Genomic DNA, 24,796 nt, shown 5'->3' with positions numbered 1-24,796 from the left:
ATAAACAGTTTTGAACTCTTGTAACCCTTGTCTTTGTGTTTTTGAAGAACCTGCAGCAGAGCTGGAGATGAACTTGGTTCAAGTAGCAAAACTTGTTCCACTTCATATGCTGGTTTCTCTTGAGAGTTGATAGTCACAAATGAGGAATGCAGACAAGGACAGTGAGTACTGAAGCATGTTAACCTCGTGAGGTTTATTAAGAAAAGTCACAGCTGTGCAGCATTCTTTACATTAGATATCTTAAGACGAAAAAAAACGATTGGTGTCAGCCTGCAGTGTTTCATAACAGAGTCTGTTCTCCATCTGAATTTAATCACTTCAAATAAATAAATGTAAAAAGATACCTTTTAAGGTTGAGCTAATCCTTCAGCTAAATTTGCTCTGTACATTTTACATGTTAATACAACCAAACTTGATGTTCATTCTGATCCCCTCCTTGCAAGCCAAAGCAAGTCTAACATCTGTTTGACTTACATTTTTATTGCACATCATCTGAGTATCTGCAACAAAGCTTCAAATAGTCTTCATCATTACACATAGAAAACAGAAAATAGAGCACATTTGCTCTCTACACAACTAAAAAAAAGTGAACTTGCAGTTACCAATAAAACGTTCACATTCAAAAACAATATCGGTGGAATAAAGCTTAGAACTATTTCTGATATCATCAACCCAAAACCTTTTTCACCCAAACAGGATTCATGTTAAACTGTTACCATGAAACCATATTAATGAGTGAACAAAATAAAAGTGACTGCTTCTATTTGTCTGCCTAATACAGGCTCTGAAGAAAAAAGGGCTAGTTAAAACAGTTTCCAGTTAGTCTTAACAAGTAATTAATTTATAAAAAGTCAGAGTGACCTAATCTTATTTCCATTCACAGTCATTTAATATACGACTAGGCTTCATTTCCCTTCACTTTGTTCGCGAGTATTTTACGTAGCTGTGACTATAACTGGCCCGACAGATGACACATTGTGAATGCAGTGCTGCAACTAGGTCATATTGAAAACCCCAACACTTCCAACCCTGTGCACTGTCAAGAAATGACACCGTGGCAGTGAACACTGAGGAATTGTTTAGCTTACTTCAACAAGTACTTCGGTGAATGGCAACTTAATCTGTGCTCATTTCTATCTGGTTAGAAAGCTGCAGGTCTCGAGTGCTACTGTTTTTTGTGAGTAAATACAGTCCTTCTTCCAGTCTATCTCCCTCTCAGCCACCCTTCCTCCCATCACTTTGGTGTGATTTAGCTGCTGTCCTCACTGTCCTGAACATCCATCGTGAAACTTTCGTCCACATTTTCCAGCTCGTCTGATCTCTGTATTGACAGTTTGCCGGGGTCCATCATGGGCAGGGTGTTCTGCTCTGTGTAGAGCCAGGGCTTCTGGTCGGGAGAGTTCTGCCGTTTCCACTCTGGGTAGTTCTGTCCCGCCTTGTGTATGCTCTTCATCGCCTGGAAGGAAAATAAATTATACAATAATCAGTGAGGTGCAGTTGGACAATGACGATTACACCACACCTTCAGTCTCAGTCAACAAGGGTGACGGTAAAGCCGGTGACAAATCACTGAGTGACAGATTACATGACAAGCTGCTACACGAGTTTTACTGATTGTGAAGAACTTTTTACAGCTCGCTGACCTGGTTTACGTAAAAGCTGAATGTAATACTATGTCATCAGAGATGGAACATAAATTTTTTACTTCTAGATCGTGCGCAGAATCTTATTCATCAAACAAAACTCTCCGCATCAGTTATGATTTACACATACTGATTGTATCGAGAGAAGTAAAAATGAGGCAGTCGTCTGCTGTGGAATGGTTTTAAATTTATGCACGTAACTGTTAACTATGAGCTGCTCTGTCAGCCTGATTTTAGGATGTTCAAGACATTGTAGGTAGATGTACTGTATATCAGTTTTCTGCCATAAATAGTTGACTAATCAGTTAAATGACAAATAATTCAATCATTTAAACCAATGGTTCCACCTTTTCAAATGTAAATACAGCTGTACTTTTAGACAAAATGAAGAGTGGATAAAATAAGTGGCACATTAACTTCAAATGAAAAGAATCGTTTGCTGCAACTCTACTCCAGCCATTTAAGCAAGCAGACACCTGGACTGTTTACTTTTTAAAAACATTTTTAAACGAATAATTATCTCATGTTAGATGTGCTTTGTTTACCGCTCCAAAAAAAAAAAAAAAAAAAAAAAAAAAAAAAAAAAAAATGACCTGGTTGAAAGAGTTTTATTTTTTAAAATTACTTACAGACTTGGAGTTATTTCTTGTCTTAGATTTTTTTGATATTTTTACCCTTTTAGGATTCTTTTTTTAATTGTTAGGATACAGAAGTAAACAAGCTCAGTGCTTTAGGCATGAGTTTCTCAATGGCAGTTTCTCACGAACACATGCGTTGATGCACTTTGGTCTGAATAGTTTTAATCTGTTGAAGATATGAAACTTGGGGAACGAGTTCTGCCACATCAGCCTTACCAGGACAGGCAATTAAATCATGTTTCTACGGCAACCATTGTCCTTTAAGACACATGAAACCCGCACTCCCTCATGTGGACACACCTCTTAAACAAGTCGCAAAATCACCTCGTGGACAAGCACCAGTCAGCTCATGTATTTATCCTCATCACTTTCAACTTGGCTGTTTACTAGAAGTAAACAAATATTCACTGAACGGGTTTGTGACAGTAGTTGTGTAATGCTTTACATACCCGAGGAGCGAGAACTTGCGATGCTTTGTTTACCACCCACTTTGGAAGAGAGCCTTGAAAAAAATAAAATACAAATACACTTTTAAAACCAGCTCTAAAAACAATCAGCAATAATTCTCAGTTTGAACATCAATCGGTGGATATAGTTTTTACCTTTGGGGTCAGCTTGTGAAAGGTATATGAAAGTACAGCTGTTTGGTCCGGTGGGCTTGATGAAGTAGCCAGTCAGGATGGAGATGGCTCTCACAAGGTCTTTGCGAGGAGGGTATTTCTGTGATTGAACCAAAACAGTTGGCAGAATTGTAAGAAAAACTGCAATTGAATAGTTTTACATAAAAACTTTATGCAATTTAGACATTTTTTGCAGACTGTCACAGTGGAGAAGATGCATTTGTACGTAAAGTAGCTTTTAAAAAAAAAAAAATCTGTGGACACAAAACAGACAATAGGCTTCCAAGGAGACGTAGAAACGGTAAGTTTTCAAGGCAGTGGTTGCTGTGTGGATTGGAGTTTGTAGAGGAGCTGACGTACCGGGTGTTTGACGGAGAAGTTAATGATAATGTACTCATCATCATTCACCTGCCATGAACGCAGAGTCACAACATCTCTGCTCTTTATTGGCTTCGGACAAAGCCCTGCAGAGATAAAAAAAAACAAAAAACAAAGAAAAAAAAAAAGACTCAAATGTGGTGTTATTGTAGCACACTTCCTCTGTTAGTCGAGTTTTTCACTGTCCAACCGAATCCATTCAAGTTCACCTTTGCTATGGTAATAAATACACACATAACAAGAAACCAGGTGGTCTCCATACCTGAGGGCTGCGTCAGCTTACAAAAAGTATCAACACAAGTTACAGGTTTTCATTTAGTAGGAATGGAAGTTCGGAGCAACAACACTTAGGTGCATTACAAATGGATAAAAAAACAAAAAAACAAAACATGTTTACAGAAGTAGTCAGAATTTCTTCCCAATGGTTATATAATGATGCCATTGTTTATGTTGTGTGACTGACTAAAAAAAAAGTAAATTCTATTCTGTTATCTACAGTGTACAGTACTTAAAAAAAAAAAAAAAAAAGAACATAGCTATTGCTTATAAAAAATATTGCCAAGATTATGCTAAAAGTTTCTTCAAAACTAAAATCTGTTCAGATTTTTCAATAATTTACCATCTTGAAATAGTATTTTTAATCCATTTTAAAAAAAAAAGAAAAAAAAAAAAAAAAGGTAGATATTCAAAACCCTGAATATCAATATATGCACTTTCCCTTTTCAGTGTTTCTATTTCTTTTGTGTGGCAGGTTTAACTGCCTACTCTGTAGATCAACAAGTTCCAGATGGGACACAAACACACAGAGGAATACATAGGACAGGAGTACTCACATGAGTAGTAGCCTATGTCAGCGTTATCAGAGAGGCGGGCGATGTCAAAACTCTCCAGCATGGTGGGGTCCCATTTCTTCCGGTACTGGCCGTCATGAAGGACGTCGTACATGGTCGCAGCTGACACATCTTTGATTGTCATTTTACACTGAAACACACACAGACACACAATGCTCAAGTTCAAAATAGATCCAAAGACACGCGTGGGGTTCTATTCAAGTCGATCATTTCAAATAGATATCGTCAAGTTAGTGTTCAAATTAACATACCTTGATCTTGTGGATTTTAGGGACGTGATTTCCTTTATTTGTAGGGTTAACTTCGACCCACACTTGCATCCCATAGTTGTCGTACTTGTTCAGCCAGTTGTCGGTGGATAAACACTGCTTTCTGAATTCAGCAAAGGCCGCCTCACCTGGTAAAATACTCGACTGCTGAGACATATTTGTTTTATTTTTAAAAGCAGAAAAAAAAAAAAATCTCCAGTTCACAAGTCCGGTCCAGTGTAACGTGTGTCTGACCTTTCCGACTGAGGAGACTTAAGGCTTCTGTATTTGTTTGGCTGTGCCGACACGAATATATGTGCGCTGATCACAAATCAAGTCGAGCAGGATTTTTGTGCTAAATTCTTGAGCCATTCCTTCAAACACCTCTCCTGCTGACGTCACAGCACTTCCTGAATCCAGGTGTGCGGAAAGAAAAAGAAAACCAAAGCTTTGCCCCGCCCCCGCAGAAAGGACAAGAGAGGTTCAATTCTGGTGAACACCACAGCAATTTAACACATACTAAACGTCGAAACTGATGTATGAAATAAGGAGTTCAGAGAAGCGCACTCTTGTTGTCGTTATAATCAGAAAGTGTTAAAGGAGCGCCTAGTGGGCTGAACAGTGTGGGCAGCTCGGGGGAGTGGGTAGGTGAGAATTGCTCAGTGTTGATGCATCCAGAGTATCATCACCACTATAAATATAAAAGAACAGTAAACTGTGAGTCAAATATTAGGAAAATTAGGTCGCTGGGATGTCGATGCTCGGACTGATGCACGGCTTGTATTAATTCATTATTTTAATCACACACTTTCAATAGCTTTGTCCAGAAATACATCAAACCATTTTTATTTTTTTTTGTCTGAAGTGTAAAGCAACATTGGCCACACACATGTTGTAACATTTCATGAATGTGATGTATTGCCCAATGAGTAGTTTCAGTCCACCTTGGTGACGTGTGACTGACACACACACACACACACACCTGACGGGCTTTTCACGTTCACTTCAAGTTCTGTGTGCTATAGATTAGAAACTGTACTGACGATCGGAACAAAAGACTTGTCAACTGTGTGTAATGGAGCTTTTCCGGACACTAGGCTTCACAAAGAAAAGGACAGCAGATGTTACATTTTGGTGAAATATCTTTATTTTATTCCATGTGATAGGCCTACACTTGTGTTTCTTTAACTCTCCTTTTTATACATAAGATAGTAATAGTACATTATTCACACAAACGTTGCTAAACACGAGTAGACATCATATTTCAAATGGACAGACACAATTTAGAATAGCACAAAGCTGAGTATTTAGTCAGTGACAAGTAATAGAAGAGCTGCTCATGTTAAAATGGTTGTTCATGATGTAATTAAATACTTAAACTTTCAAATCCATTATTAAAAAGCTGACATTTCAAAAACGAGCGACAGCAAATGACCAGTGTCTTTTGTTGTGCTATGGCTAATAGTCGGTTTGTGTTACACTGAGACGGTGCAGCCTTAACATGGGACTGTAAACCAAGCTGCTGACTATACGGGAGAAAAATAACATCACCAGGCCTGAATGTTGCCTTTAGGTGGAGCCCCAGCGGACACGCAAACAATAAATAAAATAAACTTTCAACATGCGTGTCAGCTTCTGTACTTTTGGTCAAGCGTACAATGTTATCTGTATGTCCAAGTTACAAAATAAATAAACGCATAAAACCCCAACAGTCCTACACAGGCAATAAGCAATACAGCAAAGGATATTGCAACTAACTTCTCTGCACTTTTTTTTACAGCAAGGGTGTTAGTAAGCATTCGCTGTGTCTGAGGACGTCTATCTACCAGCTCTACAAAACAACTAGTGAAGCCATGAACCAGTCAGCAGGCTTCTTTGATATTTTACAATATTGTGGCTTGATTCAGTGCACAACGTTGGTGAACAAACAAGCAAGGCATCTGTGTTCTTATCCATATAAATCCTGCATGGTGAGCATGCTGCATGTTCTTGCAATAGTGTAATCAACACAACACAAATTGTCGATGAGATGGTGGGTACAACTCTCCATCAATGTGGAAAAACTAAACGCTGGCTTTTTTTGTGTGTTAAATTTCATACATTGGGGTGATCTAATAACCGCAGACTCCTTCTCAGACGTGTTAGTAGGCGTGCAGCTAATTTAACAACATTGGAAAGACAGTTGCTATAGTTTTAATGCAGACAAAGTTTCAGGTTAGTAGCCGCTTTCATGAATTCAGGCTGGCTTCCCTTAAATGATAGTGGATATTTCCTCGCTAAGCATTCTTTTGCAGCACTCTTTAAAATATGGTCTGACATTATGTTAGTGTGGTCTTCCAACACACTGTTTCAGTCTAAAGATGTGTTGGGTATAAATAAATGGTTCCACTGACCTAATGAAAAGGGTTAATTTGAGCCTGATGTGGTAATTTAATGGTTTGCAATGATGTAAATTCACTGGTGTAAGATCCTGCCTATACTTCCTCAAAATAAGACAAAGTCAAGGAATTATCAGTTGTCCGAGAAATAGAATCATTTCAGGCAAAGGCATTTGAAATAAAAAAGTAAAAAACAAAGGGCAGAGAACTCAACCTCGCATTGAAATAATCCCAAGCAGTTTTACTTTACAACGACAAGAGTAACAGCACTAAGAATCTGAACTGTGCAATAACTCAACAGCGGTTAGCTATGTCAGTCTGCAATCCTATATAATGCCATGCAACTGGATGAAAATCTGAACATATCATTTAACTTATTCCTTATTTTTAATGTTTATTTTTGAACCATTTTTCTCCCCAGATAATCTGTTTCAATACAGTAATGCACATCCACACGGTTACTCTGAAAAGTCACTGAGTTTGAAAAGGGAAAAAAAAAAGATAGGTCCTCCATCCCAGAGGCAGTGAGCCAAGGGTGGAGAGAGTAGCCACTGAGAGACAAGCTGTTGGTGGGGAGGAGACTGGCTGGGTGGGGGTGAGGTCTACTAGCATGAGCAGCTGCTCTCGGTTACAGTCATCTCTGGCTGTTTCTCCAATTTGATGTCGATCACTGAGAGAAGTTGGTTAAGCAACATTGTCCATGAATTGCAGATTTTACTTCAATATTTTCTGCAGTGCTATCTGTCGTCTCATCACTGACATTTAGTGGTTTTGCAGCGACCACTTCAGGGGACTCCCTGAGAGGAACTTAACCACTCGGGAGCTACCCTGAGAACTACATACCTTAAAGTGCTTTTTTTCTGTTTACATAGGCACCGTAAATAGGAGCCGACCAGCAGTTGGCAACAAATCTTCTGTCCGACATTTAACTACAATAATCATACATCTGTGTTTTGTTCCAATTTTGAAGGCTAATGATAGAGAGTTTGGATTGTATGAGGTACTTGTCTATAGTTAGAGTATTACCTAGAGAATATAGGGGTCGGCACGTTCCCACTTTGGAGAAGCAGGGAGCCACAGCTGCACAGAGGTTAAATAATGTACTTATTTTGGCCACTTAAAAAAGGCCCATCTAAGAAGCAAAATTTGTACATGTGTACACTATATTTAAAGTATTTTCACAGCATTGCCTTACCTTCAGAAAGCCCTTTCTGACAGGGAACTGCGCCATAATATTGCCCTCTTCAAAGCCACCAGTTTCCCTTATCAAAATCAGTCATTTTACCTTGTAGAACACGGGAGCTGCTGGTTTACTGATGTCTTATTCGGTTTATTTGTTGGTGTCATTGTGACTTTGTTGTTAGTTTGGATCCAAATTAGCATGCTAAAACAAAACCAAAGTCATATAATAACACAAACTAGGAAAACTGATCAAGGCAGATGTAAACCAGCAACTCTCGTGTCTGTGAGGTTAAATTACTGTTTTTGCCAAGGGAGTCTGGTGGCTTTGAAGAGGGCAATATAATGGCGGTGTTCCGCTGTGGGTAAGGGCTGTCTGACAGCACGGTAAAGTGGTGAACCTATCACCGTACAACGTTTAAGAACTATAATGGTTCTTCGTTCCTGCAGTGTGGACACGAACAGAGGGTGTTCTTCCTCCGACAGTTCTTAGAACTATGAAAAAGTACCTCTTTGGTGGGAAAGCGCCTATTTTCCCTTTTCTGCCCCGTAAACTAAGAAGCACTTATTCCCAGTTTGCCAAATTTTCTACAAATTTAAGCATTAGAGCTCTGGTGATAATCACTTGACAATAGTATGACAACAACTTCTTTTGAGAGCAACTTGAAAAGGATACTGTCCTCTTTGCTTTTCTCTGGAGTGCTATCCATCCCGGGCAATGCAGCAGCAACACGTCGGAACAGCTGAAGTGAGAAGAAAGACGAACACATTTGAAGCTGTTCCAACTAGAATGGGATATAAATTAAAATGGTGTCCAACAGAGATGGATGATATAGATACAGTCGTCTGTTATGGTAAATAAAATGCCCTTATCTCAGTACTGAAATATCATGACATGGAACATTTCCTTGAAATTTAACTGAGAAACAGGAACGTTTGTTTTTGTGTACTTCAGTTTCCAAACTCTTAATTGTATTTTGTCATTCAGTGAAATGTTATGGGTTAACTTGGAATAGAAAGTATTGGCTGTAGGCAATTTGATTTTGAATGGTATATATCATCCTATCACCCAGCTCTACTGTCCAAGAAGTGAACAAGTCATGACTAGTCACCCCTAAATAAAACATTTAATTGAATAATGGCAAACATAAGAAGAAGTTTAAGCAGCGATACAAAATGTGATTTTCATTGCTGGTTGACAGAATGGCTTAAAAGTAGAGGTTGCCATGCTAACCTCCTCCACTGAGCAGATCTATTATCTTCACGGAAATGTTTCGAAAGCTGCAGTGAAAGTTTGAGTGAATCAGACAAAAAGTACTCGAGCAGAACTAAACACAACAGTCGTAAAACTGTGCAGATCACCATACTGACACCTCTACAAGAGAAAAACACAAGTCAGTATGAGCCATGAGAGGGGAAAGGGAGGCAGAGGGAGTGAAGCGTAGAGTTTAGGAGTAGAAAAAGCTCAACTACCCTGAGAAAACAGAATCGCTACCTGTTTGACATTGTAGCCAGTCTTTGCGCTGGTTTCAATGAACATGACATTCAGTTCCTTAGCTCTCTGCTCGCCCTCCTCCGTGGTGATCTGTCTGCTCCGATAAAAGCAGAAGGGGTGCAGATGGACGAACAGACAGATATGGAAAGAAAGATCGCAAAGAGGACGGGCCAAAAGGACGGGAAGAAATGGAGAGAGAAACAAAGAGAGCTCAACACAGACTTGTTTTGGGTGAAAAAGAGAAGTTAGTTCATAACTCGAGACGGACAGAGAAGTAGACAAAAGGAGAGGCTGCTGTGCTGAGTAAAGATGAAGCAGCAGGAAATCGACTCCAGATGTCAACCATTCATTCAACAGACACACTCTAATCCATATAATGAATGAATACATAAAGGAGCTCCACATCCTACATCTCCCAGGTGGGCCTCCCTGACCTAAAGGACACTGTGACCTGTGCTAGAAATAGGACTATTTGTCAGTATTAGACCTGCTGTCACTGAACACCAACCTGTTTGACGTTATAGCCAGCCTTGGCACTGGTCTCTATGTACATCACATTGAGCTCACGAGCTTTCCTCTCTGCCGCCTCAACAGAAACTTGCCTGCCATGGTCCCGGGAAAGGGGAGGGGTGGGAGGGAGTGGCATGGAGGGTGGTGTCGAGGGAAACGCAACAACAACAACAACAAAAATTCAAAATGACATGGAGAGAAAAATAACAGGCAGGGGAACAAAAAAAAAAGTAAGGCTAAGGAAACAAAAGGCAGAACAGAAGTATGATCAAATCATAAGAAATAAAAATACAAAAATGAAAGTGCTTAATTCACTAAGTAGTGGAGTATGCAACATATCAAGGAATGGTTAAAGTCAAAATTGGATGAAGGGAAGAAAAGTGGGATTCCAGGCTTTGGCAGAGTTTATATACTACCATACTTGATAGTACTCAATTTTTCATTTCTAATTGTAGTATTATAATAAAATGACAATCTATTTATCAATCTTTGTAAAGATAAAATAAAACATTATCTTAATCGCCCACACGTATCACACAACCATGTACCTTTTATCCGCCAAGTCTGTTTTGTTCCCAACAAGCATGATAATGACATCACTTCCTCTCTCTGTTCTGACATCATCAATCCACTTTGAGGTTTGCTGGAATGAATTTAGATCTGCAAATTAAAAAAATATATATATTGTTCACATCAGCCAAATGTAGCCCCAAAAATATAAAACATTTGTTATATTAGCTACAGCTAAAATTGTGCCAAGGTGGGTATTACTCTGCATTAAAGAGGGAGATCATCTTATGTAAGAAAAGCTTATAGTCATGCGTTAGTAAGCAGAAGTATTCAGAAAATTGAAGAAGGCAAATATACTTAATTAGTTCGGGTTAAAAACAAGAAATAAAGTAGGAAGTACGCCCGAGACAGTTTCCCTCCTGTTGCTTTAGACCCCTATAGAAAAGGTTGGAGTACAGCCCTGACTCACTGGTGATGTCATAAACAACCACAGCAATGGTAGAGTCACGGATGTAGCTGGGAATTAGGCTACGAAAGCGCTCCTGTCCAGCAGTGTCCCAAAGCTGCAGTCGGACCTGAGGATTGGAATGTAGGAGAAGACACAGACAAAACGGTCGAGATAAAGGGAGGCAAAGGAAGAACAAGAGAGAGGAGAATAGGACAGACATAAAGGAATGGCAAGCCAAGCAGCAAGATGAAAAAAATTTTTTGATGGAGGAATGGGAAGAATAATTCAAATGCAAAAGGCTCAGAGATGAAGAGTGTTATGCAAATAAGGCATTTAAAAGGAAACCCTGCTGAATCATTATTTAGGCAGTTCTCAGCGCATGAGGCGACATCGGTAGACATTTGCTGTTATTCCTTTCATCAGCCTCATATGTAACAGCATTTAGGGAGTGCAGACCCCCTTGCACAATGCTGGAGAAATGCTTAAGTATCACTACAGCTGATGCAAACAGTCTGGAATATACCCTGATCATGCTGTCCATGTTGGGTTTGCTAGGCTAGTAAATGCTCTTGTTTTTTTTTGTCCGTAACACACACTAAGTGAAGGACAAGGAGGAGAGGCAAGGCCATGATACCTACTGGCTATGTCATAAACCACCACAGCGGCGGCTGAGTCGCGGATGTAACTGGGGATGAGGCTGCGGAAACGTTCCTGTCCGGCTGTATCCCAAAGCTGCAGCCGAATCTGTGGCCAGCCGTGAAACAAATGTGGGAATGGGTGAGGGGGGGCATTTCATGATCCAGCCAGGGGATGGAAGGGAAACAAAATTTTGAAAAAATGATGGGAACTAAAAAACATGATCACAAGTTAAACAAAATGAATAGCAAAATCTAGTATAATGTAAAAAAAACAACAAAAAAAACCACTGTGAAATAGTGAGAGGGAAACACATGGTGGCTACTACGTAAAAAGCAGATGCATGCGTTTCTAGCAGTTTTAAAACTTCACCGATGGTAATGATGAAAATGATGTAAAACATACAGGGCTTACCGTGCGATCTTCTAGGTACATGGTTTTTGACAAAAAGTCAATTCCAATTGTTGCCTGTAAGACAATAAATGCAATTAAACATTATTGTCAGCACATTAACTGACAACATTTTTAAAAACAGATAACATGTTCAACCTCTTTTATTCATCTTTTCCCCAACATTTTGACATGTCATGATAAGACTGGCACACGTGGGGTTCATCATCGATGATTGTGTTTACATGCGCACCAATATCCTGGTTATGATCACATTTTTGTAATATTGTGATTATGTGTTGCGCATGTGGACATCTTATTCTGGTTTCATAAACCTGGTTGAGGTCTTATCCTGGTTATCCTGGCACTCTTGATAGCTCTGTTCCATTTACAAGTCCACTCATGCCAAATCGTTAAGTCGTCATGCACACTACCTTAGCTACTGGAAGATCGTGAAACAGCTACAGTTAATTCATGTTATTGATTACGTCTGTGCTGAAAAAGTCAAAATGTCCACAATACACTTTATAAGGATTAGAGTACACTAAAATCTGTTTCTTGGCACACTAGTTCAGCGCTGTGATCTCTTTCTTTTTTTTTTACCTGGTAAGTGTTGTCGAAGCTGTCATACATAAACCTGGTGATGAGTGAGGTCTTCCCAACTGTACAGACAAAAACACAGGAACAGCTCAGCACTTGTTTAGTAGGTTAGGTAGGTTAGGTTAGGTAGTTACTTTATTAATCCCCGAGGGGAATTTTTTTTTCGCTACAGCAGCATACAGGAAGCAATAAGATAATAATAGAAAAGCAATAAAATAGCAGTAAAAATATTAAATATAAAATGCACAGTATATACAGTCCAGTATATATCTATATTATATACAAACAACCAAGAAACACAGTCAAGTGTTATTAACAACGCAAGATGTGATCCTGGTAAAATTAAATACACAAGATTATATAAATTCTAGGATTATGCGAAGAAGAAAAAATAAATAAATCAATGTGAGTCAGTGACATCACATGGTGAGTGAACTGCTATTATCAGTGATGCAGCGAGGACTGCTGAACCCACACGCTGAGCTGGCAGTCTGGGTGGAGCCACGACGTATGGAAATGTACAATAATTGGAAAAAAAAAAAAATACTACTACTACTACCAGGCTCCTGAGTTTTTTTTTTTTTTTTTTATTATTTCGTGATGCAACACTTTAACTATTAAACTACAACTAAACGTCCCCTAAAAAAAAAAAAAAAAAATGACGGCAGGGTGAATTAAACTTCAGGGTCGGTCCCTGCGGCGGAAGATAAAATGCGTGGAAAAGGCCGAGCTGGCCGGACTCACTCAGCCGACGTGGCTCTCGCAGGAAGCTAAGCGGCTACAAAAAAAAAAAAAGAGTTAAAGAGCAACGCCGCACTGAGAAATGAAGATGGTATCCGTGTTAAAGTTTCGGGTTTTTTGTTTTGTTTTTTCTTTCTAGTAAGCAGTAAACATCAAGTGTTCGTTTCAGTAAAAAAAAAAAAAGAAAAAGCGCAGCTGTCTTTATCCGGTAGCTCAAAGTTAAGCTACGCTTAAGCGAGATGATGCTGCAGCATCACAAGACTAATGGCCACGACTACACACGATGACAAGCGTCCGTTTTCTGTAATTTTGGCAGCAAATATAAATGCGGAGATAACTCGAGCACGTAACTGGAAAGGAAGAGTTTATGTCGCATGTCCTCGGCGTGGGTCACCGGGACGAGCGGTTAGCGCGGCGAGCTACCGTCGAGCTAACGACAGCTACCCAATGACATCATCACCGGTGCGAAAGTCGGTAGGTTTCATTATCTTTTGTTTGTTTGTTTGTTTCTTTTAAACGCTTCACCGACACGTGTTATTATTATTATTATTATTATTATTACTACTACTCGCCGTTGGATAACTTTACCCTGCTTTATCCAGTCGCGAAGCTACCTCGAGAAGCTAAGTGAGCTAAAAAAAAATCTCGCCACTTCTTAAAACATTTAACCGACCCAAATTAACACTCGGTTTATTTTTTTTTTTATTTAAGCACATAGTGCCCGACTTACCACTCTGTTCACCCAGAAAGACGAGCTTGAACTTTCGTAGAGGATTGCCAAACTCTCCGCCGCCGGTCGTGGTTGACATTTTGTCCAAAATAAGCCGCTAACTAGCTGACTCGGCTAATGATGTGCTGTCTAGACCGGAGAGGACCAACAGTGGATCTTTATCCTGCACTCGGCAGCGTTGTTGTTTTCTTCTGCATGCTGCAGCGAAATAGCGCAACCAAGAGGCAAAAACCACTGACAGACCGTAACAAGTGCAACTTAACACACACACAAAAAAAGACATATTATATTCCATTATTTTATAAAGACCTTTCGCCATTTGATGTTGGTGCAAAAAGGTAAAAAAAATGAGATTTTGGGTATAAGAAGAATAAATATTTACACAAAGACCTCCTGGATTGTTGCTCAAATGACGTTATAATGCAATTTATTCTGATATATTTGCAGACCTTTTAACGTGGCTGGTGTTTTTGAGGCTCATTTAAGAAAACATTTAAAAGAACTGGAAGAGGCAGATGAAGAGCGATTCACTTTGTTAGTGAAGAAACTGACACTGTTGTCTGTGCTTCTTGGTTGTTTGTATATAATATATGTAGATATATACTATACTGTATATACTGTGCATTTTATATTTAATATTTAAAAAATTTTTGACTGCTATTTTATTGCTTTTTATTATTCTATTATTATCTTATTGCTTCCTGTATGCTGCTGTAGCGAAAAAAAATGTCCCCTTGTGGATTAATAAAGTAACTACCTAACCTAACCTAAAAGAGCTAATTTTATGATGGAATAACACTGAAATGCACAGAGTTCTTTATGTTAAATGGGGCTCACCATTAAATTGCTTCTAATATAGATATAAAAGTATATCAAAGTCTTTGTAAGAAATTAATTCAAATTTGGCTTAAACTTGTTTGTAAAATGATTAATACACATTTTTAATGTGGCATTTTTGGTAGTGTAGCACTTTGTTGATAATTCAGCTCTCGGCATTAAATATAAAATGAAATTGTTGACATGAAAATACTGAGCAAAATGAACAAAGATAAGAGTATTTGGGGGGTGAACTGTGTTTATTTATTTCTCTTGTCTATAAAGAATGATACAAGTAAGAGCAGGATATATTCATCCCACAGCTGCATATTCATTCATCATTTTTCACTGCTCAAATGACATAAAGATTAAGGATGAATTAAGCGCTACATATTCAGGAATTATAACATGTAAAAGGTCTACTCACTTTACTAAAGGACATTTTCTTCAACAGATTTGCAGTACATGTTTAATTCTACAAAATAAAATGATGGTATTCATATGAATGTTACACAGTGATAGAGCTGTTGCAGTAATTCATAATAGAAATGTGTATGTACAGAGGAAATAAGAACATTGCATGCTGAGCTGTTCTTATTTGGTATTGAGTTCGTTTGTGGTTCTGTTCTCTTTCAGAGATGATTTTCCTTCGCTGGTTGTCTCATCCTTCCGTGGACTCAATTGTTATGTCTGCCCTGTGCGTGAAATGGACAGGCAACATCACACCAAGGTAATTTATGGAATGCATGTTATCAAATTTTGTATACAGCCACGAATAAAATGGGTAACGTGCAATTGTGATTTTTGTCTGGGGAGTGGAGCAGGATGGGTCAAATTTAATATTACACACAACTGCAACAGGGTTAAAGGGTGAAAGAGTGCACTCATTCAAGGGCCATTACATCTCTGCTTCTTTCCGAAGACCTTATAACCTTAATTATCCAACTGCTTGTTTTACAAATGAAAGTCATTGAATTAGAATATTGATTTTTTTTTTTTTATGAACTTGATCGAATGTTTTTAGCATTGAGATGTTATAGAAAGCACGGTAACCCTTGAAGAAATGAACACTGTCAAATTTACTGAATCTAAGTTGACCTCACCTGAACTAAATGGGCATTTATTCCAGTGTACTGTGGTTAAAAAAAAAACACAATTGCACATGAGAAAAATATTGGCATCATGTCACAAACATCACAGCCACAAGTGAATACATATTTTCCACTACTACTATTTTATCTGTTACTTATACTTACACTTCTGCTCAGGCCACAGCAATGACATGAAATAATTGGACAAAAGGGGAGGGCATGACATGAAAGATGATCAGATCAGTTACAGAAAATTTTACTGCTATCTTGCTTGTTTAAGTGAATTGTCTTCGGAAGTATTTGAATGTCAATTATATGCAAAACATTACACTAACCGGCAGGTTTTGGGGACATCAGAATCAGAGGAAGCTCCAAAGTGACATCACTGAAAAATAAAAGATTTATTATATAAACTGTATTCAATAGTAATTTTTTTTATTTTTCGCACATGACAAACAAATGATGGAAATGCAATATTTACCTTCCTGTCAGGCCACCCAGCAGGCTTTGGTAATGGGGAAACAATAAAAGGAACCATTAGTCTGCAGAGTTAGTCACAAAATATAAAGGTAATTTATATTTTCTATTCAGTTCAGTCTTACCCTCCACTGGACACAGATAGAGTGACCTTCAATTTGTAAGAGACCAGGATTCCTTGCATCTCCTTTTCACCTTGACTCCTGTGAGGAGACAAGAATAGTTTACTTTTCAGAGGATTTGGTGTAAGACTCCATAAGTGGATGACACAATGTATAGCTGCATCACTGCCACTCAATAAGAAGATGAAACCCTGTCTTGGTCTCACTGTAAGCCCTTTGGTGAGAGACCATGAATGCCTTACAGTGTTGTGGATGCTAGGTGGGTGTCCTCATCTTTTAGCCGTCCGTCCACAGCAAGACCTCGCTTCTCTTTGTTGTTGGACAGCAGGGGGATTATCTGGAAGGACTTCTCAAATGTAGTGTTGGCGTTCACTGTCTCTCTGTGTGCAGTAGTGAGATACAGAAATGATAAAAAATGAGTTTCACTTCACGACCTTAATCCATGCTTAAAATTTAAAATGAAATGGAGCATTATCAAAGCTTTTTTCCCTCATTTGTAGCTGGGTAAAGATACCATGATATTTGCATTACCTGATTTTTAAATTTGCAGAAAATGCACTTTCTAAATTAATGAAATGGAATCTTGTTTATAAGCCTTATTTCATGCAATTAAAGCCTTACGCAAACTCCTCTGAGCAGACATCCTTGGTGTAAGTGTCAGATGAGTAGAGGGCCACATTTGTCACCTGCTCAACTAAAAAAAAAAAAAAAAAAAGTTAATGACACACAAGTAGCAGCGAAAATGTGTGACTCTTGAATATCTTTATCTGTTTTAACCCTTTTCTTCCATCTTACCTGAGACTTTGATTTTCTTTACAGTCTTGGTTGTTTCATTGTTGATGTTTACTTTGACAGTGATTGGATCTCCATGGTAATAAATCTAAAAATAAGAATAATTTATTGTGAATAATTTAGCAACAGTATATAATATTATTAAAAGCCAAGAATGCAGTTTGTAAACTTCCAAGTACCTCTTTTTCAAGAGAGCCCTCCAAGTGGACTGGTTTGTCAGTCATCATGAACTGCTTGGAGATATCAGCTTTGGCTCCAGCCTTGTTGCTGGATGGTGCAAACTGTATTTTACGAATCATCAGACGGCAAGTGTCCCTAAGACCAGAAAGAAGACATGGATAATTAGTGCATCTCCTTGATTCTTTATATATTAAGGGTGCAAAATAAGACTACAAGGACTGGACTGACTGTATGTTTTCACTTTGGGCAGACGTACTTCTTTTCAATTTCATCTGCACTGTCTGGTTTGTTGGCGATATATGCTTTAATCTCAAAGTCCACACCACAAGCCTGTAACAGAACACACATTTAGCTTACCGTAGAAGAGTGAAAGAAAGGGTATGATCAAATGGACTGCAACTGTACCTTGCCAGCATCATTTGGGCCAGGCTGGAGGGCGACTGAGCATGGGAGATTTGTTGGCATCTGAAACAATAAATTCATGATCATTAAACTTAGAAATTGAAAGTATAGGGGAAATTATGATCCGTGAGTGATGAAAATAACATTGGACTGAGTAAGAACAGGACTAATTTGATGTTTTGTAAAGAGTGAGATTGTGCTTCCTCACCTGGAAGAAAAAGGGACATCCTTGCTCTCCAACTTTCGTCAGCAGGGCTTCCTGCATTGGTGATTTACTTAAGTTTGCATCTGAGGGTGGATACACCTGAACACGCTGTATCCAGATGTCTCTCCTGAAGGACAGCCCAATGACATCCAAGTCCTCACTTCCATAGCGGAAGGCACAAGCGAGGTAGACATATACTATAATGGAAAAGGATATGGATGCATATTAGTCTGTGTTGGTTAAATTCAGGGCTCATAACTTGAATCACTGACAGTGTATAAAAAGTACCTTGTCTACCGTTCAGACCAGAAGGGTCCACTTTAACAACTCCATCTGCAAAGAGGACAAGAATCAATCCACAGCCTAATATATACACATGTAAATGTATATTTACATATAGGTTATTAGGCTGCAGTTGTGTCACGCACCAACTATTTCCACTGAATCCACATTGTCCACGAAGTCTCTCTTTCCCAAGTACAGGGAAATCTGAGAAACACAGAGGACAGCAAAGAGGAAAACAATTAGTCCTCCACCGAGTTTACAAGAGTTTGGAAGCTATTTCTGGGAGCTGGAAGAGCAACATACAAATTGCACTCCTCCCTTTGCCCGAGGGTTGCCCTGTAATGACTATATTGTAGAGGCCACTTACATTTCCATTCCCGCTGGTCTTCTTAAATACCCTGAGAAAGGAGAAAAAAGAAATCAGAGTACGATTTCATATTTTAAACTTACTAAACATTTTTGAATGCGTCCAAATGTGCCTTTCCCCGTAATGTCATTGTTTCTCCTTAATTTCATAGCAAGCATTTATTTTTTTTATCTATTTCCAAAGTTGTCCTATGTCATTATTTTTGTACATCTACAATCAACCATGATTGTCATTTCTAATTACAGGATCTCCCCCTCCTCTACTCTCCTCCCACCACCTCGCCCCTCTACTGTGAGGCTGGATTAGTGCTGAAAATGGAAAAGAACCTGCGGGTACAAGTGTCTAATCTGGACATTAGTGGGATCTGGTAAATCCATATATGTTAATCAGCAACACTGTATAATATTTTAAAATATCCTGTTTTGCTCAATATTGGCTCAGCCAAGCTATTTCATGTCCAGTATTAGTCATTAATAACTGATCTTATCTGACAACAAGACAAACAGCAATGATCTATTCTTGCAAAACTCAGAAGCGAGTAGATTCATTGCATGTTAAATATGTATTCTTGCATGAATTTTGTATCAGTATAGAAAAACATCCCAGAGATGGCTCCCCTGTGAGTGCAATCCCTTTGCTCTGTACATATACCAAACACAAACAAGTAATTCTGGCTGGTTTTTGCCTCTTTTGGGTGTTTGCCAAATAATCTTGTTAAAGCTTTTCTTTTTGTCTTGTAAATCTTTCCTCCAAGAGCCACACAATCCATCTTAATAAGATTTTATCCATTTCCTGGATAAATTATATACATATGTATAAAATAATTACAGGTTTTGGGGGAACATAGACCAGGGGTGTCAAACATACGGCCCGCGGGGGTCCAGCTCAGCCCGCCGGATGACTTTGCTAAGTGTGAAAATTACAGAAAGACATAAATTGCATTTCTATGAGAATATGGAGGTTTATGAGTACAAACGTTTTGTTATTTTTGTTTTAATCGATCCAGTAATTGCTTCAAAAACAGCGTAAATGCGACGTCTGCTCCGGAGAAAGAAGCGCTCGGTGCCACAGGCAGCCGCGCTCGCTGCTCGCTTTGTGACGCGTTTGACGTCAAACGCGTCACAAAGCGAGGGAATCTGCAGAGGAGAGCCGGGGCAGATAACAGTGGGCTGATGTCTGAGTTTTTGGTCTTTATGTTTCTAGTTTATTGTAGAAAGACCTTAAAACAGGGTTTATCATCCAAAAACCTTCACCAATGATTTAAACAAAGAGAAATATTGTCGTTATGTATGTGTTATTATGCTATGATTTTACTGGTCTGGCCCACTTGAGATCAAAGTGGGCAGTATGTGGCCCCTTAACTAAAATGAGTTTGACATCCCTGACATAGACACTACGTTCTTCTGCCAAGGTGTCAGATTGCTACGTTTACTTTTGTTAATTATCACTTTTATCCCTGAACGAGCTACTCTTGTTTCCATCAAATGAACAAAGAAACAACAATTTATTGAAAGACGACGTCAGAGTAGTATTTTTAAATGTACTGTTGCAAGATCATATCATCCCATATCATTAGCATTCGGTATTTTTACAAATAAGGGAACTTTTTTTATTTTGGGACAGCAGAAACTGTTACTGTTACACAGTGTTTTAAGTAGGTGTGTTTAATTTTTCTTTTGTGGTATTATATCGCCTCACCTAGCAAGAACAATTGATTTTAACATCTCTGATCTAAACCAGCTACTATGTCAGCATTGTTGCTGAAGTTTGTGGAAAAGCTAAAATACTCACTTTGACATGTTGATGGAAAAGTTATAGATCCAGTCTGCAAATGAAAAAAGATTAAATGACTGCGTTATCAAAACATGCAAAAGGTGACTAACAAAATCAATGACTATTAGGTGCACTGGTTAGTTGGAAATAAAAAAAATTGTGGCAGTCCAATCCAAAAGATTTATAGTCAGTGACTCATGACTGAATAACATCCTGGTATTAAGAGTATCTTTCTGATTTTACAATTTAAGGAAAATAATCATGAAAATACTCCTCAAATTTGGCATAATCTTAAATTTGTCCTTCTTGTTAGTAATGATAAATGATAACAAAAGTGTTTTATATTCCTATAAAGTAAAAACCGGGACACATCTTAATTTGTTTCCAATGCTGTGGGTCAATAAGAGAAGCAGCTTACTTACTGTGCTCTCAGTTCTGTCAATGAGTCCTTCTCCGCTGTCCTCTCTAATCTGTCACTGTTGATGGTGTGCGTGTGCCAATCACCGTTTCCCGTTTGCTTTTATACCTTGACCTCCCAACCTTTGAGCCCTCCCTTCAGCTTACCCAGCCCAAAGGAGGGCCTATTTCAGAGAAAATCTGATTAATTCATTATATCACTACTTTTTTGTTCCACAGCACGGGTAAAAATAATGTTACATACGTGACTTTGTTGTCAAACTATGTTGGCCACTTTGTACAATATCTGACTTTGATCAAAAAATGACAGTTAATGTGTACATAAATAACATTGTGCACTTTTCACATACATGCCTCCTTATTTTTTTTTTATAGTACAGGAACACAAATATAATCATGAATAGCAGCAGTCAATAAATGCATGTGTAATTTCACCTATTTAGACTGAATATCCTGACTGATCAAAACACTGGGTATAGTTTTCTATATTACTAAAAATACTACCACTACAAATTATTATCAATATCAATAGTAATGTTAAAAATGTCCCCCAAATGCCTAATTTAAATATAGCATCAAGAAAAATTGCAACCTGTCCACTGATATTAGATTTTTATAAGTCTTAGACTGTAATAACCTGCTTAAAATACTGATTTTAGTGGTTCAACTATTCTTTTGTAAAGTATTTGTATGACATCCTGCTTCCGAGTTTTAAAATTACAACCTTGCTAAAGTTACAGTTAGGATCGTCTTGAATGGACTGTGTGAATGTTCAAGGACTTCCTTTCTTATAGCTTAGACTGGACTAGAGAGGTATTAGTTGGATTGTAGTTGTTTTGGTAGCCAGGACAGCAGATGGCTCCTCTATCAAGCCTTCTACAATCTGTTCTCATGGAAGGTTTTACAGAAAGCTAAGTGGCCTGCTGCTGCTGTGCGAGCAACAAGGCTTTACAATAAGCATCAATCTGATTCGAAAATCATTCTGCAGTTGGTTCCACTGTTAATGGTCTTGAACAAGGTTGGTTTAGTAATTTAATCAGAGTATGTATTTTATCGTCCTATTGAGGATATAAAAGCGGAAGTGAATTAGTGGTCATTTATTGTGTATTTGAGAGAAATATATAACTTAATTTCCACCCATTCCAGATTAATTGGCTATATAAAGTGTGGTATATTTGATTTGATGAGTTGGTATAGATTCAACTATATCAGACACATAGACCTCAATGTGTGTCTCTGAAGCTGAACTCCTTCATTAGGGAGGGAGCCGCAGGTTCGACTTGGCTTTCACGTCTGTCTGAGCACCACATTTATTGGCAGTGACCTCTGAAGGATCCATCTTGTGAATTGGCGTGCACTGGGGTTTGCATTGGATCTTCACACTTCCTTTACCACGAGTAATTGAGTGATCAGCGAGGTAGCTGGATGATTGGTTTTATGGCTGGATTGTCACACCCTGGCAGTCATGGATAACAAATGAGATTTGTAGATGTCTGTGTTGGCCTCCCTTCACCTATCATTTGGGGACGATGTTTGAGATCTCTTTAAAGCTGCCTACATTGGACAGCACTGCTGTGAATCACACTGCTGGATCATCAGTTAGGAGTTAAAACTCTTTAATAGGTTAAAGCTCTCCCAATCATTCCCCATTAGTGTTCTACATCAAACATCTAGCTTCACTGTTAAGTGCATGTCTCTATTGTTAATGTCAGTGCAACAAAATCCTGAACAGCTAAGGAGCTGTGTAAAACAGGCCAGAGACTGCTCCATTATACAATAAGTCATTGTAAGAAGTTGAAGCAAACAATTACTTCTGGAAGAATGGAGGTGTGTGGGAACAGTGACGTCTTTATGTGGAACATGGGGATTTTATGTAACACGTGATAATTGTCGATGCCAATAGATCTCTCCACTCCTCTTACCACACTTTTCACAAGAAATTTTAAAAGAAACAAAGCTGTCTTAAAAGCCCTTTAAAACCTGCAGTGCAGAACTTTTACAAACATGAACATCTGTTACATTCAACAACACTTCCCAAACCAGATCCCAGACTGCTGGTTAAGCCTATCAATGCCTGGTAAATTTTGTGTTTTACAGAATCTGGTATCCGGTTTCACTTTCCCGCACTGGTCAGAGAAATGCATATTGGGCATGCTCTGTGGGCAAAGCATGTGCATGAGACACTTCAGGTTTAGCCCTATGCGAAGTCTAATGTGGATGAAATAATTCAAGCATGCAGCTTTAGACTTTTCAAATGTTTTCGGGCTGAATTGATCAAATTCTGATTGTGAATCATTTCGTGGAGGTGATAATGTTCAAAACAATTTATCCACAATTTTACAACCACAACAACAGCGACAGAGGAGGCTATCGTGGAACCCATGATGTACGCACTTGTTCACAGGGTTTTAATTACTCTAACTAGCAGACGGATAAACAACAATCCCGCATTGCTGGTATAACTAGAAATATCTGTATGGCAAATGTGTAAATGTTGTTTGTGTACTGGTTTGTAATGTTTCTGAGATTTTAGTCGTATCTTGTCTTAAATAGGTAATGTTAAAGGCTTAGAAATAGAGATACATTATCTAATAATTGGTGACTTTTCCTGTATTTTTGTATCCCATTTAATACTGTCTGGGATAAATTCACTTTAAAAAAAAAACCTTGATTAATCTTATGATCTGACCTTTTCATGATGAACTGTCTCTCTTAAGTTTTCTTCTTCCAGTTTTGGCTTTGCGAGGCTACATACTGTCACATAAGCCCCTTACAGTTAAGCTGGTGCCATTTTCGGCAAAGAGTTTATAAAGACAGTCAACATTGTCCCTCGAATAGACTACTGACTTGTCCCAGTGCATTACTCCACAGTGGTATTACCACTTCTTAACGCCATGGTCTTCAGTGTGTTGTGAATTTGGGACACCATTACTGCAGATGCAGAGGCAATTAGTACAACCTCTAACTAATGGTGAGCAGTGCCGAGGGCTGTCAGCGAAACCTTAAAAAAAGATTTGTAGGTGTACAGTAGTTTAGACAACATTACTGCTTTAAGATATTCATGCACTTGAAACATGCACTATGACCTCAGCCTTAATGTCAAGCAGGTACAGACACTAGCCGTCTCTCGCTTATGTTCTGCAGCTCCCATGTTACCTTAAACCAGATGTATTTTTAGTAGCTGCTACTCACTAACTCAACTGAACTCATGCTGAAATTTTAAATGGTTGTTACTTCCATCAGTGGGAAAGGTAGCTGTTATTAAGACAGGTCATCCACAACCTGAGCCCTTACTTACCAATGATTTCTAATTCAGGTTTACTTTGAAGAGTGTATTGTTATTTTAAAAAACACAATCTGACAACTTTAATTAACTGTTCTTGATGTTTTATAGTAAATATATTTTTTGTAAAGCCAGTTTATCCTCCAATCGAGCTGCTTTTGGTAACACTGAATTTGTTAAATTCTTTACGAAATAGATTTGTATTTCTCTTTAGGATATTCTGGATTTTGTCTCTTATATAAAGTCGAGACCTGCCTTACTGCCTGGCCTTGATTTTATAATAGAGTACTGGATTTCCATGATTAGCAGAGCCACAGCTCTTAAAGCATCCCTGGCATCCAGATAAGGGACTTTGACTCAAGTTAAATGAAATGATGTTAATTAAATTCAAAAGCTGATCTCACCTTCAGTGTGGAAAATAAAAGCGAGCGGGCGATTCTTGGAGTACACCTTGTCCAAGCTATTGCTTGCATAAGCACAGCCTTTGATAGAGCTGGATTGAGTAACAGACACTACAGGAACCAAATCAACATCACACAACTTTTGTTTCTGAGAACGATGACTGTGATAAATGGACAGCTATCTGGGAAC

General features: G+C 38.5%; 4 protein-coding genes across 12 annotated transcripts in view; 1 reads left to right on the top strand and 3 right to left on the bottom strand.

The window, feature by feature from the left end:
- Positions 1–157: 157 nt before the first annotated feature.
- Positions 158–4,771, bottom strand: stard14 (START domain containing 14). The gene is made up of 6 exons (XM_069171036.1): positions 4,382–4,771; positions 4,113–4,260; positions 3,262–3,365; positions 2,884–3,001; positions 2,731–2,783; positions 158–1,456 (listed from the first exon to the last, which is right to left on the bottom strand). Exons 1-6 carry the CDS (start codon positions 4,553–4,555, stop codon positions 1,250–1,252), a joined length of 804 nt encoding a protein of 267 aa, XP_069027137.1. The 5' UTR covers positions 4,556–4,771; the 3' UTR covers positions 158–1,249.
- A 731-nt stretch (positions 4,772–5,502) lies between these two features.
- rab41 (RAB41, member RAS oncogene family) lies at positions 5,503–14,183 on the bottom strand. Of its 6 annotated transcripts, none has more exons than XM_069171784.1 (8): positions 13,996–14,183; positions 12,528–12,586; positions 11,940–12,002; positions 11,537–11,642; positions 10,489–10,600; positions 9,939–10,032; positions 8,612–8,678; positions 5,503–7,426 (listed from the first exon to the last, which is right to left on the bottom strand). In XM_069171784.1, the coding sequence occupies exons 1-8, from the start codon at positions 14,072–14,074 to the stop codon at positions 7,362–7,364; spliced, it is 645 nt and encodes a 214-aa protein (XP_069027885.1). In that variant the 5' UTR covers positions 14,075–14,183; the 3' UTR covers positions 5,503–7,361. The 6 variants fall into 6 exon arrangements, with proteins under 6 accessions (XP_069027885.1, XP_069027890.1, XP_069027884.1 ...); XM_069171789.1 differs by having other exon boundaries at positions 11,949–12,002; XM_069171783.1 differs by lacking the exon at positions 9,939–10,032 and adding an exon at positions 9,431–9,524 and having other exon boundaries at positions 13,996–14,177.
- inppl1b (inositol polyphosphate phosphatase-like 1b) overlaps positions 13,146–24,796 on the top strand; it is a 32,148-nt gene continuing 20,497 nt past the window's right edge. For 2 of the 4 annotated variants that reach the window (XM_069171779.1, XM_069171780.1), the window contains exons 1-3: positions 13,146–13,739; positions 15,448–15,541; positions 18,978–19,099. The gene's annotated coding sequence lies outside the window, so the exon portion shown is untranslated. Of the gene's footprint in view, positions 13,740–15,447; positions 15,542–18,977; positions 19,100–23,019; positions 23,052–24,796 lie in introns of all 4 variants that reach the window. The other 2 variants (XM_069171781.1, XM_069171782.1) reach the window with 2 other exon arrangements.
- arr3b (arrestin 3b, retinal (X-arrestin)) lies at positions 16,233–20,531 on the bottom strand. The gene is made up of 14 exons (XM_069171572.1): positions 20,524–20,531; positions 18,733–18,763; positions 18,509–18,569; positions 18,369–18,413; positions 18,084–18,277; positions 17,879–17,938; positions 17,730–17,803; positions 17,473–17,608; positions 17,297–17,381; positions 17,123–17,195; positions 16,744–16,881; positions 16,505–16,582; positions 16,384–16,407; positions 16,233–16,287 (listed from the first exon to the last, which is right to left on the bottom strand). Exons 1-14 carry the CDS (start codon positions 20,529–20,531, stop codon positions 16,233–16,235), a joined length of 1,062 nt encoding a protein of 353 aa, XP_069027673.1.

The sequence above is a fragment of the Embiotoca jacksoni genome, unplaced genomic scaffold (genome assembly GCF_022577435.1).
Source record: "Embiotoca jacksoni isolate LCO1_2020_lvr unplaced genomic scaffold, fEmbJac1.0.p SCAF_5, whole genome shotgun sequence".
Classification (NCBI taxonomy): domain Eukaryota; kingdom Metazoa; phylum Chordata; class Actinopteri; family Embiotocidae; genus Embiotoca; species Embiotoca jacksoni.
Note: the sequence above shows the minus strand (reverse complement) of the source record. Positions and strands in the feature narration are given on the sequence as shown.